Consider the following 16,152-nt stretch of genomic DNA (forward strand, 5'->3'; position numbering starts at 1 on the left):
GGAAGAATAATTCGCTGCAGCCGAGGTGTCATGTCATTTAAATCCTTCTGGATTATGTGGACTAAAGGCCTGTGGTAGGTTTCCATCGTGAACTTTGGCAGATCGTATACGTAGTCATGAAACTTGACTATTCCTGTCAGGAGACCCAAGCACTCCTTTTCGATCTGGGCATACCATTGTTCGGTCGGAGTCATGGCCCTGGATGCATATGCCACTGGAGCCCAGGACGGGGAGTCGTCTCGCTGGAGGAGCACTGCCCCAATGCCGTCCTGGCTTGCGCCTGTGGATATCTTGGTGTCCTTGGTTGGGTCAAAATTGCCAGTACTGGGGCTGTGGTGAGCTTCGCCTTCAGCTCAAGCCACTCCGCTTGATGTGCGGGAAGCCACTGGAACACTGTCGACTTTTTAACGAGATGCCGGAGGGCTGTGTGGAATGCCATGTTGGGAATGAATTTTCTGAGAAATTGTACCATCCCGAGGAAACGTAGGACCGCCTTTTTGCCCTCTGGGGTCTTCATGGCATTGATTGCCAGCACCTTGTCAGCATCAGGTTGCACACCCTGCTGTGAAATGTGGTCACCCAGAAACTTGATAGCGGACCGACCAAATGTGCATTTGGCCCTGTTGAGCTGGAGGCCATTTTCATGAATCCTCTGGAAGACCTGATTGAGGCGAGCGATATGATCCTCGGGCGTCGTGGACCAGATGATCACGTCGTCCACATACATTCGCACCCCCTCGATGCCCTCCATCATTTGCTCCATTATGCGATGAAATACTTCGGAAGCTGAAATGATACCGAAAGGCATGCGGTTGTAGCAATCCCTGCTGGACGGAATGTTAAACGTGCACAGCTTCCGACTGGACTCATCCAGCTGTATCTGCCAGAAACCGGGGGGAGGTGTCCAGCTTGGTAAAGAATTTGGCATGAGCCATCTCACAGGTTAATTCTTCACGCTTTGGGATCGGGTAGTGCTCTCGCATTATGTTGCGATTCAGGTCTTTGGGATCAATGCAAATGCGGAGTTCACCAGAGGGTTTCTTGACGCAGACCATGGAGCTGACCCAGTCTGTTGGTTCCGTGACCTTTGAGATGATGCCCTGGTCTTGGAGCTCTCGTAGCTGCATTTTCAGACGATCCTTGAGGGGAGCCGGCACCCAGCGTGGTGCATGGATGACTGGGGTGGCATTCGGCTTGAGCAATATCTTGTAGCGATATGGGAGCGTGCCCATCCCATCAAACACATTGTGGTATTGCGTGAGAATGTCATCTATCTCAGCCTGGAGATTCGCATTGGGCGAAGCAGTCGCCAGTGTCGAGGACATAAGACCATAAGACATAGGAGTGGAAGTAAGGCCATTCAGCCCATTGAGTCCACTCCACCATTCAATCATGGCTGATTTCAACTCCATTTACCCGCTCTCTCTCCATAGCCGTTAATTCCTCGAGAAATCAAGAATTTATCAACTTCTGTCTTAAAGACACTCAACGTCCCGGCCTCCACCGCCCTCTGTGGCAATGAATTCCACAGACCCACCACTCTCTGGCTGAAGAAATTTCTCCTCATCTCTGTTCTAAAGTGACTCCCTTTTATTCTAAGGCTGTGCCCCCGGGTCCTAGTCTCCCCTGCTAATGGAATCAACTTCTCTACGTCCACCCTATCTAAGCCATTCATTATCTTGTAAGTTTCTATTAGATCTCTATGAGACATTAGATCTTCTATTAGACATAGCATGGATTCGCTGGACCAGATTTAGGAGTTTGCATGCGCGAGCACCGAGCAGGGATGCCTTGTCAGGCCGGACGATCTTGAATCTTAACGTCGCCTTGATTGCTTTGTGACATACACCTAGTTGACATGATCCACTGGCAGCTATGGCATTACCATTGTAGTCAAGGAGCTGGCAGGCTGGTGGAAGAATACTAGGTTGGTCTTGGATGCTGTCGAGGTCCGACTGTGATATGAGGTTTGCAGACGCGCCAGTGTCCAATTTAAATCGGATGCGAGACTGGTTGACCGTGATGACAGCACACCACTCGTCGTCAGGATCCACACTCAGGATTGAAAGGCGGTTTGCAGGCGCGGTGGAGACCAGCTCGCGTGTGGTGATGGTGCCCACCCGATATGGAGACTGAGGCAGTCAGCATCGGGGTCCGTTGGGCAGTCAGGATCAGAATCCTGCATGCCTTGTTGTACACAGCGGACACACCTGCGCATGTGTAGAGACCCGGGAAAAGAGCGTGAAACGGCCACTCTCCTTGACGCTCAGGCCTTGCATTTTCGCGATGGCCTGCACCCTTTCTGCCTCGCGGGAGACCAGTTTTGCAGTTTCTGCCACCCTGATGCGGGAGTAACGATTTGTGGCATGCTCATGGACAACGCACGTTTTGATGGCGATGGAGAGGGTCAACTGTTTGATTTTAAGGAGCTGCTGCTGCAGGGAGTCGGAGTGGACCCCGAAAACGATCTGATCCCGGATCATGGAATCAGCTGTCGAGTCATAATTACATGACTGCACTAGGATGCGGAAATGGGTCAAGAAAGACTGAAAAGGTTCATCCTTACCCTGAAGCCTCTGTTGGAAGATGCAACGTTCAAAGCTCTCATTCACCTCAATTTCGCAGTGGCTGTCGAATTTCAGCAGAACTGTCTTGAACTTTGTCATTGGCATATGTGAGCAAGCTATAGATGTGGATGGCTTGATCCCCTGCAGTCGAAAGGAACAGCGCGGTCTTTCTGGCATCTGATGCTGCCTCGAGGTCGGAGGCCTCGATATACAGGAGGAACTTCTGTTTGAAGACATTCGAGTTGGCGCCGAGGTTGCCGGAGATCCGGAGTTGCGGAGGAGGCTGGATCTTTTCCATGCCGCTGGATGGCTGCTTGCTGGTCGTTGCAGATTCACTCGAGGTAGGTTCGTTAGAATTAATAGCTCCCTGGTACCATGATGTGTTAAGTGAGTTGGTTCAACATTGACTGCAACTGGATGCAGTGAAACTAGAAACAGGCTTCCGACACAGGAGATGGTCCAATGCTGTTTTATTGAACATGCTGATTGCTGTACATAATCTGCTGTGGGTTGACACTCTATTGATCTAACTGATAACCTCCTACTGGCTTGACCAGACTAGCTCTCTCCCACATGGAGATGGTGCTCACTGGTTTGTGCACTCTAACTATCTCAGTAGCTGTGTCCTGTGAGAGAGAGAGAGAGACAGAGACAGAGAGTGAGTCTTAATGCCATCTGGGCTTTAGAGTGGTGGTGTCCTGTCTGGTGATTGGTTGTTCTGTGTCGTGTTTGTTCATTGGTTATCCTGTGTGTCAATCACTGCCTGTCTGCATCTCATTATATATATGAGTGGATATTATGACAACGTCAACCCCCAAGGTAGAAAAAGAACCTACCTCTGACATCTGTCCTATATCTACCTCCCCTCAATTTAAAGCTATGCCCCCTCGTGCTAGACATCACCATCTGAGGAAAAAGGCTCTCACTGTCCACCCTATCCAATCCTCTGATCATCTCGTGTGCCTCAATTAAGTCACCTCTTAACCTTCTTCTCTCTAACGAAAAGAGCCTCACGTCCCTCAGCCTTTCCTCATAAGATCTTCCCCCCATACCAGGCAACATTCTGGTAAATCTCCTCTGTACCCTTTCCAATGCTTCCACATCCTTCCTATAATGCTTCCACATCCTTCCTATAATGCGGCGACCAGAATTGCACGCAATACTCCAAATGCGGCCGCACCAGAGTTTTGTACAGCTGCAACATGACCTCATGGCTCCGAAACTCAATCCCTCTACCAATAAAAGCTAACACACCGTACGCCTAATTGTGAAAAGCTGGACTGGATTTTGGAATGGAAAGCATTATTGTGAGAGAAGATTTTAAAGTGTGTTTTGTGGAGTGAAGTTTGGAAACTCTCATGTGACAATCATCTGGGGAGGTTCAGAGGAGAAATTCACAGACACTATCTTGGGTTCAGAGCGGAGTATGGGCATTTAACCACAGCATTCTTGTGTGCTGAAAGGGGACTTTGCAATAATGAGACCATTGTAGCTTAAAATGTACTTTGTAACCTATTCTTAATATCACAGAAAAATACAGTACGAAAAACCCCATTCAGCCCCCACCCCTGTAATCCAATAACACTAAGGGGCAGTTTAACATGGCCACTCCACCTAACCTGCACATCATTTTGGACTTGTGGGAGGAAACCGGAGCATCAGGAGGAAACCCACGCAGACACAGGGAGAACGTGCAGACTCCGCACAGACAGTAACCCAAGGCTGGAATTGATCCCGGGTTCCTGCCGCTGTGAGGCAGCAGTGCTAACCACTGTGTCACCGTATTGGTGTGTCACAGTTAAGCTGAGGGGGCAGTAAACGAGTATTGTATGATAACCCAATTTTTTCATGTTTAACAAATGTTTTTTTTTGTTAAAACTGATTAGCTGTCCTGTTACTCCGCTCTTCCATGTTTTATAAAATAAAATAGAAATTATGGTCTTTTGAGCCAGTGTTCCATTCTAGAATCTTTCTGTCCCAGTTAAAATATCAACCGGGATTGTAAGACTATCAATACTGAAAGTACTATTTCCGTCACAGTATACCGAAATACTCATTAAGGACAAAATCAGCAAGATAATTTAGTAAGATATGAGGGAGTAGAAATGTAGAAACATCTGAAATCTTAATTTGACATCGGAATTAGGTAATATTTCAACAAAGAACTCTGTTGCCATTATAGAAAATGGCTGAATGTGAAATACATACTGCTAGTTCTTGACGGATGTGCTCAATTGTGGCTTCTAGAGCTCGTGTTCCTCGAGTAGCTTCATCTTCTACAGCCTTTACAGTCTTCAGTAGTGAGGTCACATTGGTCACCATAACCTGATAAGATACAAAAGCACAGGATATTAGAACTACATAGTCAAGTTTAGTCTTCTTATTGTATAACTGTCAAGAAAAATGTCATTGTTAATAAAGGCTACTCTTGATATACTATCATTCTTAACATTTTAACTTGTTACTCGTGAAAAGATTTTTGCTAAAGCTTGATTTCTTGCCAAGTGCTGTTAGAGTTAATAACTGGAAGACCGATTAGTTAAAAAACAATTAAAGTTCGAAGAACCATTAATCTCATAAAGATCACCTCAAATGCCACAATGAATGTTCATCCACCTTTGTGCATTGTTTTGAAACATGCCCACGCTATAAAATCGTACCATTGATCCACATAAAAGACTGACTGCCAGCCATATTAAAACAAGTTACAATACAGGGGGAGTGCAAATAATAGTCATCGTAATAGATAGCGGTTTGTAAAGGTTACTGTATGACTTTATCTGGGTTTACAGAGATTCATGATGGAGTCGGCTTTCCAGATAAATCACTGAGCAGCGATTGAGGTTTGGCAGACATTTTGCCACTGGATACCCAGTTTTGGGGATTATTTAATCAACTGCTTTGGAACGTGAAATACCAGTGGCACAGCCCAATTTTAGTTGGCAATTTTGCAAAGATTGTACTTCCAAATTAAGCAAAAAACTTTTTTTTCACAAAACATGCTATGTTATAGTTGCCTCTATCCATTTCATTTTAACATGCTATTTAGGGTGAGGCTGGCTAGTGAGAAGTAGAGCAGAAAGTTCAGGGGGTCAAAACTAATTCAGAATCCAACAGTGGGTACAGTCGCTGGATGCCTTTTCCTCATGCATCCCACATGGTCAATTCCAATCTGTGTGAAATGCTTTTCTTAATTATTATAACATTCCCTGAAACTACAATTTTCTCTGTACAGTCAGGTGCCTGTTTGACAGTGAGTGAAGTTTAGAATGATCAAAGCCATCTATTCAGTCCCCGTTAAAAACAAAATGAATTAGTATACTTACTATCAACTCTACCACCCTTGCCGGCTGCTCACCCAGGCACAGATAGTCCATAATATTAGTACTCTTCTCACCAGTATTGAATTTCTAACCTCACATATTCCGACTATTACAACCACTTCACTCTACTTCCCTTGGGTTTTCTGTCTTTGTCCCATCTTCATTACCACCACAGCCAAAACCCTAATTTACTCTTCAGATTTGGTATCTCTTCACACCCTCCTCAAGTACTCTCCCAAGTGCTTTCATAAACCCCAAGATTTGACTGTCTTCATTTAGATCCTCACTAGGTCTGCATATGTATCACTCAACTTACACTGTCCCACCACCAGTATGGACTTTGAAATCCTCATCACTGTCTGCAAAATCCTCCCACAGCATTGCTCCAAAATGTTGTCTCTTCCATCCTTATGATTCCAAGTCCTCCAGTCCTCTAATTGGCATTGCCCCCACCTAACTTGCCATTGATGGTAAAGCCTCCCGCTGTCTTTGCCCTGTTAAACCCTTCTTAAACTCCTCCACCTGCTTCCTCTCTTCCTGTCTTCTCAAAACGTGTCTATATAGCAATTCCTTTGGGAACCTATCATAGAATCCCCACAGTGAAGGAGGAGGCCACTCTGCCCATCGATCTTTACTGCCCTCTGAAACAGTACCCTACTTAGGCCCACTCCTCTGCCCTTTCCCCATAACCCCACCTAACCTGCATATCTTTGGACACTAAGGGGCAATTTTATCATAGCCAATTGACTTAACCATGCACAACTTTGGACTGTGGGAGGAAACCAGAGCACCCGGGAGAAACCCATCCAAGACAAGGGAGAAAGTACAAACTCCACACAGACAGTCACCCAAGGCTGGAATTGAATCCAAGTCCCTGACGCTGTGAGGCAGCAGTGCTAACCATTGTGCCACCATGCCACCCCATCCTAATTACATCACATATTCAGTATCTATTTCCACTCAAAGTGCCATGGGATATTTTTTTCCCGCATTAAGCACCTCCAAGTTTGCTTATACTGACTGATGCCTGCTCACAGGTCAATCACAGATAATTTTTAATTCGCCTTAATGGTAATTAGCTAGAAAAGAGGAAGAATGGTCAATAAAGTGTGTAAGCAGGTGAGGACACCGAAAGGGCGTGCTTGTAATACACCTGTTGATTAATTAGCCTCTTGTCCTCATTTTGGTTCACACAAGAATAATGGTTATGTATAAGCAAGTACCAGATGTCTGCTGATGATTGAGAACTGTTGTTGGCCTTAGGAGAAATATTTGGGCTGCAGGTGGAAAACAGTTGCTAATAGCTTTGAATCAGACTGAATATTGATATTGATTCCAGAAATACCTTAGCTGCATTCTTGAGATTATACATGGATGGATCATCTGAAGCCTTTCCTGATGCTCCTTTTGTAGCACTGATAAGGTCACCCAGGGCCTTGGCTACATCTTTCACTGCATTAATCAGTACAACCTAAGAAAAACAAAAAATGATAGGCTGATTACAAATAAAATGCGCTTTTCGCCACACCAGATGACAAAACAAATGTATTTTTAAATGACTGCTTCCAAAACAGGACACCACCCAACAATAACCAAAACATGAACTCACAGCCATTACAATTGAAAACATAACTGGATAAAAAGACCAAGTTGAATTAAAAATCCAGTTTTAGCGCAAGTTATATTATCAGGATGCTAATATATTACTTCTCCAGTAGAATTGTAGTGGTAAAAGTGAGTTGACATGAAATTAATTGCACATCATAAAACTGAATTATAGAAAATGCTACAGTATACTGTGGTATTTATTTCAAAATACTGCAATGTGATTGACCTAATTCGTCTTTAATTTGAGAAAGTATTGGCAGAACCCTATATAAATATATGTGGCTTTTGTAAAGACTTGTGTTAAATCAGTCAAGTTAACTGATTAAAGCTGCACATATTTCACATTTATGAAAATACTTCAACAAGCCAATGTAATTAGAATCATTCTAGAGTTTATGCATTATAAAACATGTAAAATTACTCGCAAACACAGGAGGCCAGAATTTAAGTACACTTGTACAAGTAAAAATACAGAAACATTGTCAATTTTTAATTTGGCTGCGCCAGAGAACGGAGCTGGGGATGGGTGAATGCTTAAAACATTGCCTTGGTTAATAAGTAATGCTGCTCACCAGGCAGTGGCAACCGTTCATTGACTACCTCGCAGAACGATAAAGGACACCAGGCGGTGGCAACCCTTCATTAACTTCCTCGCAGAACGATAAAGGAAATGGGAAGGTAGCAGCAGCAACCCGGGGGGGGGGGGGGGGGGGGGGGGGGGGGGCAGGTCCTCAGGGATGTTTGTGTATAGATATTTGTACCAGGTTATGTATATTGGATTGCTCGATTTTATTTTTGGAGAGTTATTATTTTTGATATGGCAGTTGCCATTTAGTTTACATATTATTTATTTGTTAAAATGGCCACTGTTATTTATACTGTTTTATTGTCAAAAAAAAGGAAAACCTTTGTATTGTTTTGTTTGGCCAAAAAATTTTGAATAAAATATATTTTTAAAAAAAGTAATGCTGCTGATTTCAGCTGGGTTGCTAGATATGGCACAAAGAAGTCAACCTCCTGGAACACTATCTAACAGAACTGTGGAAGAACTTCACCACACAGACAACAGTGGTTCAAGAAGGTGGGTCGCTAACTAGCTTCTCATCGGCAATTAGGGATGGCCGACAAATGCTGACCTTGCCACTAATGTCCACATCCCATGAGTGAAATTTAAAAAAAAAATCTGGGGGAAAATTAGAAGTTGCCCATTGCATCTCAAGTTCAACAGATGACGCCAAGAGAAAGATGGAATATACGGAAAGCTTTTAACCTGTGTTTCAGGATCGTCAGAGCCCAAGCTTGCAGCTCCTAACTTCACCACCTCAGCCAATCGAGTAATAGTGACAACCGAGGACTGTGCGGCATGTGCCAACTTCTCTTGACTCGCAGCAGCTCCAGATACAAGCAACTTTGTGTCTTCCACCAGAGCTTTAGCAGTTTTTAGAATGTTCTCCCTAAAACGATTACAAGAGATTCAACAGATTTGTGAATGTTTCAGTTTGTTTGAGCTGTAATAACACAGACATACAATTACACAAACAAGGATATTCTTCAAAAACATAAGACACTAGTCTGATGAGTCAGACTTCAGATTAGAGGATCAGGTCAATGTTTGGTGTCTCAGGCAAATGATTAGCTGAAGAACAAAGTATTGCAGGTTGTTTTTGATGGTTCAGAAACCAATTTTCACAAATATTACATGAGAGGCTACTTGCATTTCTGGTGCACCTTTAATGCACCTCAGGGTACTGAAAACATTTTACAGCCAATAATTACTTTTGAAGTCTAGTCACTGCTGTTTTGTGAGCAGCTGTGGCAGCCAGTTTGCAGTGAGCCAGCACAGAAGGCAATGGTGATAATCAATTAACTTTGTGTGTTGTTGACAGAGAGATGAACGCTAGCTAGAGGAACTCGCCTGCAATTTTCAATCAGTCCCATTGCATCTTGCACATCTACCAGAGTGTCTCAGATTAATGTCTCACCCGAAAGATCGCAACTCATGCAAGTACAGCAGTCTCTTGCACTTGAATGAGAGTTTAGATTGCATGCTCAAATGCTGTAATGGAGATTGAGCTCACAAGCGTCTGTCCCAAGATGCAAGACTGCTAGCACTGAGCCAAAAGTGCTACAAATGTTAATTGGAAAAACAAATTTGAAAAAGAAAACGTAGAGGAGCAACAACAATCCATGCCTGATGTGAATGGTATTATAATGTTAAGGGTAATTTTTCTATCATTGTGACTGATCTGAATGATCAATACTGATAAGGGAACCAAAACTGTGCACAATGATGTAGTGGCATTGGAGGCAGTTCAGAGGAGGTTCACTAGATTGATTCCAGAGATGAGAGATTTGTTGTATTAGGAGAGATTGAACAGTTTAGGCCTTTACACTCTATATAGTTTGTAGTAAGTTCATAATCCCTTAGATTGATCAGTGCTATAAAGGTTAGATATGAAACGTGTCAATCATCATTATGGAATAACACAGCTTTACAGGTTTTTGCTTGATTATACTCTCCACCATCCTGGATTCTATTTGGGGGTGTGGTGAAATGGAGCTTGTACACTACTTTAACAACATTCACCAAATAGGGAGACATCCCAAAATGTGTCTGATGGAAAGATCAACATCACTTATTTGGTTTGTCGATCATTCTCCTGTGATCCAGAGTGACAGGAGGCTATGATTACTGGACCTAACCAGGTTCTTGCACCTTCAACACCCACCCCATTGAGTTTGGGAAGATCCAGAAAGATAAAATCAATGGAGATCACATGGGATTAGGGGTAATTTTCTAACTTGGATAGAAGACTGGCTGACGGACTGGAGACAGAGTGTCGAGATAAATGGGTCTTTTTCTGGATGGCAAGATGTAACTAGTGGGGTGCCACAGGGTTCTGTCCTGGGGCCCCAGCTATTAACAACCTATATTAACAACTTGGATTCAGGGATAGAAGGGTCGATAACCAAATTCACAGATGGCACAAAAATAGGTGTGACAGTAAGTTGCAATGAGGAAATAAGGACCTTACAAATGGATATAGATAGACTAGGAGGGAGGGCCAAAATGTGGCACATGGATTTAGAATACCCAATTCGTTTTTCCAATTAAGGGGCAATTTAGCGTGGCCAATTTGCCTATCTTGCATATCTTTTTGGGTTGTGTGAGTGAGACCCACACAGGCTCAGGGAGAATGTGCAAACTCTACACGGACAGGGACCCAGGGCCGGGATCGACCCCGGGTCTTCGGCACTACGAGGCAGCAGTGCTAACCACTGCGCTACCATGCTGCCCATGGCAGATGGAGTTTAACGTGGATAAGTGGGAGGACATGCATTTTGGTCAAAAAATGGAAAGGCAACTTATTATCTAAATGGGGAGAGACTTTGGGGTGCTCCGATGCAGAGGCATCTGGGTGTCCACGTTCATGAGTCACAGAAAACAAGCTTGCAGGTGCAGCAGTTAATAAGGAAAGCAAATAGAATGTTGGCATTTATAGCTAAAGGAATTGAGTATAAAGGTAAAGCATTGTCTCAACTATACAAGTCATTGGGTCAGACCTGGAATATTGCTCAAATAAGGGAACCAAAACTGTGCACAATGATGTAGTGGCATTGGAGGCAGTTCAGAGGAGGTTCACTAGATTGATTCCAGAGATGAGAGATTTGTTGTATTAGGAGAGATTGAACAGTTTAGGCCTTTACACTCTATATAGTTTGGAAGAATGAGGGGACATCAAATCGAGGTATACTAGATGCTAAAAGGTATGGATAAAGTAGACGTGGAGCAGATGCTTCCTCTTGTGGGGCATTCTAAAATGAGAGGTCATAATCTTAGAATAAGTGGTAGCAAATTTAAAACAGATTTGAGGTGAAACTACTTCTTCCAGAGTTGTGGATCTGTGGAATTCGCTACCCCAGAGTGCAGTGGATGGAGGGACAGTGAATAAATTTAAGGAGGAGTTTGACAGATTTTTAATTGGTAATGGGTTGAAGGGTTATGGAGAACAGGCAGGACGGTGGAGCTGAGGCCAGGATGGGATCATCCATGATCACATTGAGGGTATTTAGGCTCGGGAGGCTAAATTTCCCACTCCCGCACCTAGTCATGTGTTCTAGGGAGGAGAGGCTCTGGCTAATTTTGAAATCCATCTCTGGTAGGTAGCAGATGAGGAACATAACAGCTATGATAGAATGGTGGAGCAGGCTCGATGAGCCAAATGACTTAATTCTGCTCCTATATCTTGTGAACTTATGAATGCATTAACAAAAGCAAAATGCTATGTGCTAGAGATGTGAAATAAGAACAGGGAATGGTGGAAATACACAGGTCAGCTATCAAGGGTGAAACTTAATGTTTCCGGTCAGAACCGGAAAACGTTACAGGTGCAACAGGCATTTAAGCAATTGGAGGTCGAGAAAAGGGGAGGGGCAATAGAACAAAAGGGAAAGTGTGATAGGGTGGAGGTCGAAGGGATTAAATAACAAGAAGGATGATAGGGCAAGGTAAAAGGACAAGAAAGGAAACAAAAGGCAGAGGGTCTAGAGGAGATATAAAAAAGGAAGAGTGGAAACAGTCAATATCTGTCATCTGGGGGAAAAAAGGACACGGGGTTATGATTAGAAATTGCTGAATTCAAGATCGTGTCCTAAAGGCTCCAAAGTACTTAACCAAAAGAGTTAATGTCTCTAGAGTTTTGGTGGAACAGTGTAGAAAGCAGAGCACAGGGAGACAAGGTTAGGATTGGAGGTCACATCACGAGCAGCGAATAAAGCATGCTAAACTAAAGTACAGGTAAATTGATGCTTCATCTGGAAGGAGTGTTTGGACCCTTGGGCAATGAAGGAGCAGATAAAAGAGAAAATGTTGGGCAAGGGAAGGGGGCATGTCAGGTGATTGAGGAGCAGACTAGGGTGTCACTGAGGAATCGGTTCCAGCAGAATGCTGAAAGAGGAGAAGATGTATTTAGCGGTGGTATCACGCTAGAGGTGGCAGAAATAGTGGTGAATGATCCACTGAACGTGTTGAGGTGAAAGGCGAGGACAGGGAAACCCCTGTCATGGTTCTGGACGGGAGTGGAAGGGTTAGGAGCAGAAATGTGGAAACAGGATTGGATGTTGAGGGACTGATAACTACAGGAAATGCTTCAAGCTGCGCACGCAGTCCGTGATCTGGCAGAGGCCCCACAACCATTTGATTGGTTTGCAGTGAAGAAATTATTTCTAATGGGCAATAAGAAAATAACTAGAAATCATAATTCATCAAGTTACTCAAAGTAGTGTGTTCTAACTTCTAGAATACAGAGCATGGATATTAGATATAAGGTGCTAAAACTATCACGCACGAGTTTACCTGTGGTCAGCAAAGGTCTCTTCATTTTCTCGGTTTAGTGTACCTGCTGTAGCAAACATGATTGTTGTGTCCAAATCAGCAATTATACCAGATACAGTACTGGCAGCTGTAATGCAAGCCTGGGTTCCACGGTTTCCTGCCTGTAAGGCTGCCAACACATGGGAAATCTGGAAAGTATGTTATATATGTCAAACAGTATCATTTGCAACTTAGATACAATAGCATCACTTCCTTGTCCGCTCCGTTGGATTTTCTCTGTGTCGGCAAAAGCCTTTTACAGTCCTGCTGGCCACATCAATTCCACTTGCTAGGTCACACTTTGGGATTCTTTACTCATTGTCTTTGGAAAAGATTTGGATCCCAATTGTTTTTGAAGTATATATTGTGAGCTAGAGTGGCTCTTGGCTAAGAGGTATTAACTTTTAAGGCCAGCCCCCTATTTAAAACACATGGCCAGTTCCCTTACAATAATTTGAAGCAATGACCATTTCATTAGCAACGTATGGCCATTCAGGAAAGCATGTTGTGACTTGGTGCTGAACACTTTTGATTTTTTAAAAAAATTATAAATTTAGAGTACCCAATTATTTTTTTTCCAATTAAGGGGCAATTTAGCGTGGTCAATCCACCTAGCCTGCACATTTTTTGGTTGTGGGGGCTAAACCCACGCAAACACGGGGAGAACGTGCAAACTCCACACGGACAGTGACCCAGAGCCGGGATCGAACCTGGGACCCCGGCGCCATGAGGCAGCAGGGCTAACCCACTGCGCCACCGTGCTGCCCTCTCTTTTGATTTTTAATGGTCTTTGAAAAATAATTTTTGAAAATCAGGACATCAAATGGCAGTTCAGCATCAGCAGGCTTCAAGATGACAGCCTGTCTGTGGAGGATAGGCCATTTGAAAGTAGGCTCATGTTATTTATGTATGTTAAAAATGATTCTAATTCTACAAAGCTTTTCATCATGCTCCGTATTCTGCATGTTTTGGCTCCTGTGCAATAAAGCAGCCTGGAAATCAAATCCAATTGAACATCACCTTGCCGAATGTTAACTTGATCAACCTTTGAAGACGGGGATCAAGGTTTAGCATGTCAAGGAGTATTGAACATTAGAGGTCACTCAGATGCATGTTTAACTGGACTACGTTCAAGTTAGTCAGAAAGCAACAATAATGTGTGGCAAAAAACCCCATAAAATTACTGTTACCGAATGCAGATGAAGTTCCATTTCTAAAATGTTCTCCATGATAATTCATTACCTTCTCAGAGACTTTGCGGGCAGATTCAATGAGTTCCCTTTTAGTATAGGCATCAGTGGGACTACACTGGAGGGAACCAGCTTTGAGCACCAATGAGGCACAATTGTGACCCAATTCCTGCACACGATTCTTGATATGGTTGCCAATCTAGAAATGGGTTTAAATACAGGTCACAAGAAGGATTAAGGGAATATTGCATAGTCAGACCAATTGATTTATTTTCATTAATCACAATGCAACAATGTCTAATGCCCACAAAACTTGAGAAAATAAATTTTAAAACATTAATCAGACCAAGAAAACAAAAACATTTTAGTCTCCCCCCCCCCCCTGTTGAAATTTTGCGAATATTGAAGTATTTTGGTCACCAGGCCTAAAACCATTGCAGCACCAAGGTGAATTTTGCAGATGCTTATGGGTTTGAGATCGAGAAGCTGGGCTGATTCTGCCAATATTTTGTTTACATGGAGGTTGACTAGGCCAGCATTTGTTGCCCATCCCTCATTGCCCTTGAGAAGGTGGTGATGCACTGCCTTCTTGAATCGCTGCAGTCCTGGTGATGTAGGTACACCCACAGTGCTGTCAGGGAGGGAGTTCCAGGATTTTGACTCAACAAAAGTGAAGGGACGGTGATATATTTCCAAGTCAGGATGACGTGTGGCAGGGGGGAGAAAAGAGAAGAGAGAGAGAGGTTTCAGGTGGTGGCGTTCCCATGCGTCTGTTTCCCTTGTCATTCAAGGTGATACAGATCATGGGCTTGTAAGGCACTGTTGAAGGAGCCTTGGTGAATTGCTGCAGTACATCTTGTAGACGGTACACACTGCTGTCACTGTGCGTCCATGGTGAATGGGGTGCCAATCTAGTAGGTTGCTTGGTCCTAGATTTCCTCCGTGAACTGCAGCATGGGGCAGGTTCTCAATTTCAATTATAAACACTCTTGGAACATGACTCTTGGAATTTAATCAAGGTTGCTTTCTCGAGCTCAATGAAACCAAGGCAAAAATACAGCAGGAATGAAGAGGCTGAAGATGTGACAGTAAGTACTGAAACCCGCCAGCTGCTTTCTTACCTGGTAGCGTGAAAGACCTTACTCTCAGAATTTGTGGAGGGGTTAAATTCAGCAGTTCGGAGGCTTGTACTACTGATCTCCACTTTGAAGCGCTGGTCTGTCTGATTAGCATTGCTGACACATCTACTCTTTTACTTTGAACCTCAGATGAGAACAAGATGACCATCACCAGCAACAGCAGCAGGTACAGAAACAGCATTTCCAGTGGCATTCATTATATCCAAGACCATTTGCGAGAGGCTGCATGCACTTGTTCAAACGCTGCATGTGATACTCCAGGCAAGTGACCACATTTTCCCTGGATGAACATGCTATCTCAAATGTCTGTGACATTATGCCACCCATGACTGAGATGGACTTGTCCAATTTTTTTATTCTTTCACGGGATGTGGGTGTCGCTGGCTAGGCCAACATTTATTTCCCACCCCCAACTGCCCTGGAGGTGGTGGTGGTAAGCCGCTTTCTTGAACCTCTGTAATCCATATTGTGTCGTACACCCACAGTGCGGTTAGGAAGAGAGTTCCAGGCTTTTGACCCAGCAATAGTGAAGGGATGGCAATATTGTTTCAAGTCAGGATGATGTGTGGCTTGGAGCTTGGCTCTCTGTACACAAGAGAGCAGCATGCCTGGAAAGCCTGCCAGCACATCGCACAGTCTACAGACAATCACCCCATGGGTCAGCATCTGCATCCAGCTGAGCAGAGACTGGAGAGTCCTGAGATCTCGGATACAGGTTCTCCATTGTCATCCTCGTATCCATCATCATCTTGTGCTCACTTGTGATGTGAGTCACATAAAACCCAGCTATTTTCCTTACCGGTCCCACTGAAGTGAAAGTATCTGAGCTTGTGCATGACCTATATGAGCCCTGTGATGGTGCATCCTCAAAAGCAGTCACCTCCTGCAGGAGGCTCAAAGAACCTGTGGCAGATTAGAAACATGAATTAGCACTGTCAAGGTATGAATGTT

At 43.9% G+C, this 16,152-nt stretch overlaps 1 protein-coding gene across 1 annotated transcript in view; it reads right to left on the reverse strand.

The window, feature by feature from the left end:
• LOC140409092 (talin-1) overlaps positions 1-16,152 on the reverse strand; it is a 359,042-nt gene that overhangs the window by 39,675 nt on the left and 303,215 nt on the right. The window contains exons 46-50 of the mRNA XM_072497200.1: positions 14,115-14,261; positions 12,855-13,021; positions 8,769-8,952; positions 7,236-7,361; positions 4,776-4,892 (exon numbers count right to left, since the gene is read on the reverse strand). Of these exons, the coding sequence (XP_072353301.1) occupies positions 4,776-4,892; positions 7,236-7,361; positions 8,769-8,952; positions 12,855-13,021; positions 14,115-14,261 (741 nt within the window). The remainder of the gene's footprint in view (positions 1-4,775; positions 4,893-7,235; positions 7,362-8,768; positions 8,953-12,854; positions 13,022-14,114; positions 14,262-16,152) is intronic.

The sequence above is a fragment of the Scyliorhinus torazame genome, chromosome 3 (assembly GCF_047496885.1).
Source record: "Scyliorhinus torazame isolate Kashiwa2021f chromosome 3, sScyTor2.1, whole genome shotgun sequence".
In the NCBI taxonomy this organism is placed as follows: domain Eukaryota; kingdom Metazoa; phylum Chordata; class Chondrichthyes; order Carcharhiniformes; family Scyliorhinidae; genus Scyliorhinus; species Scyliorhinus torazame.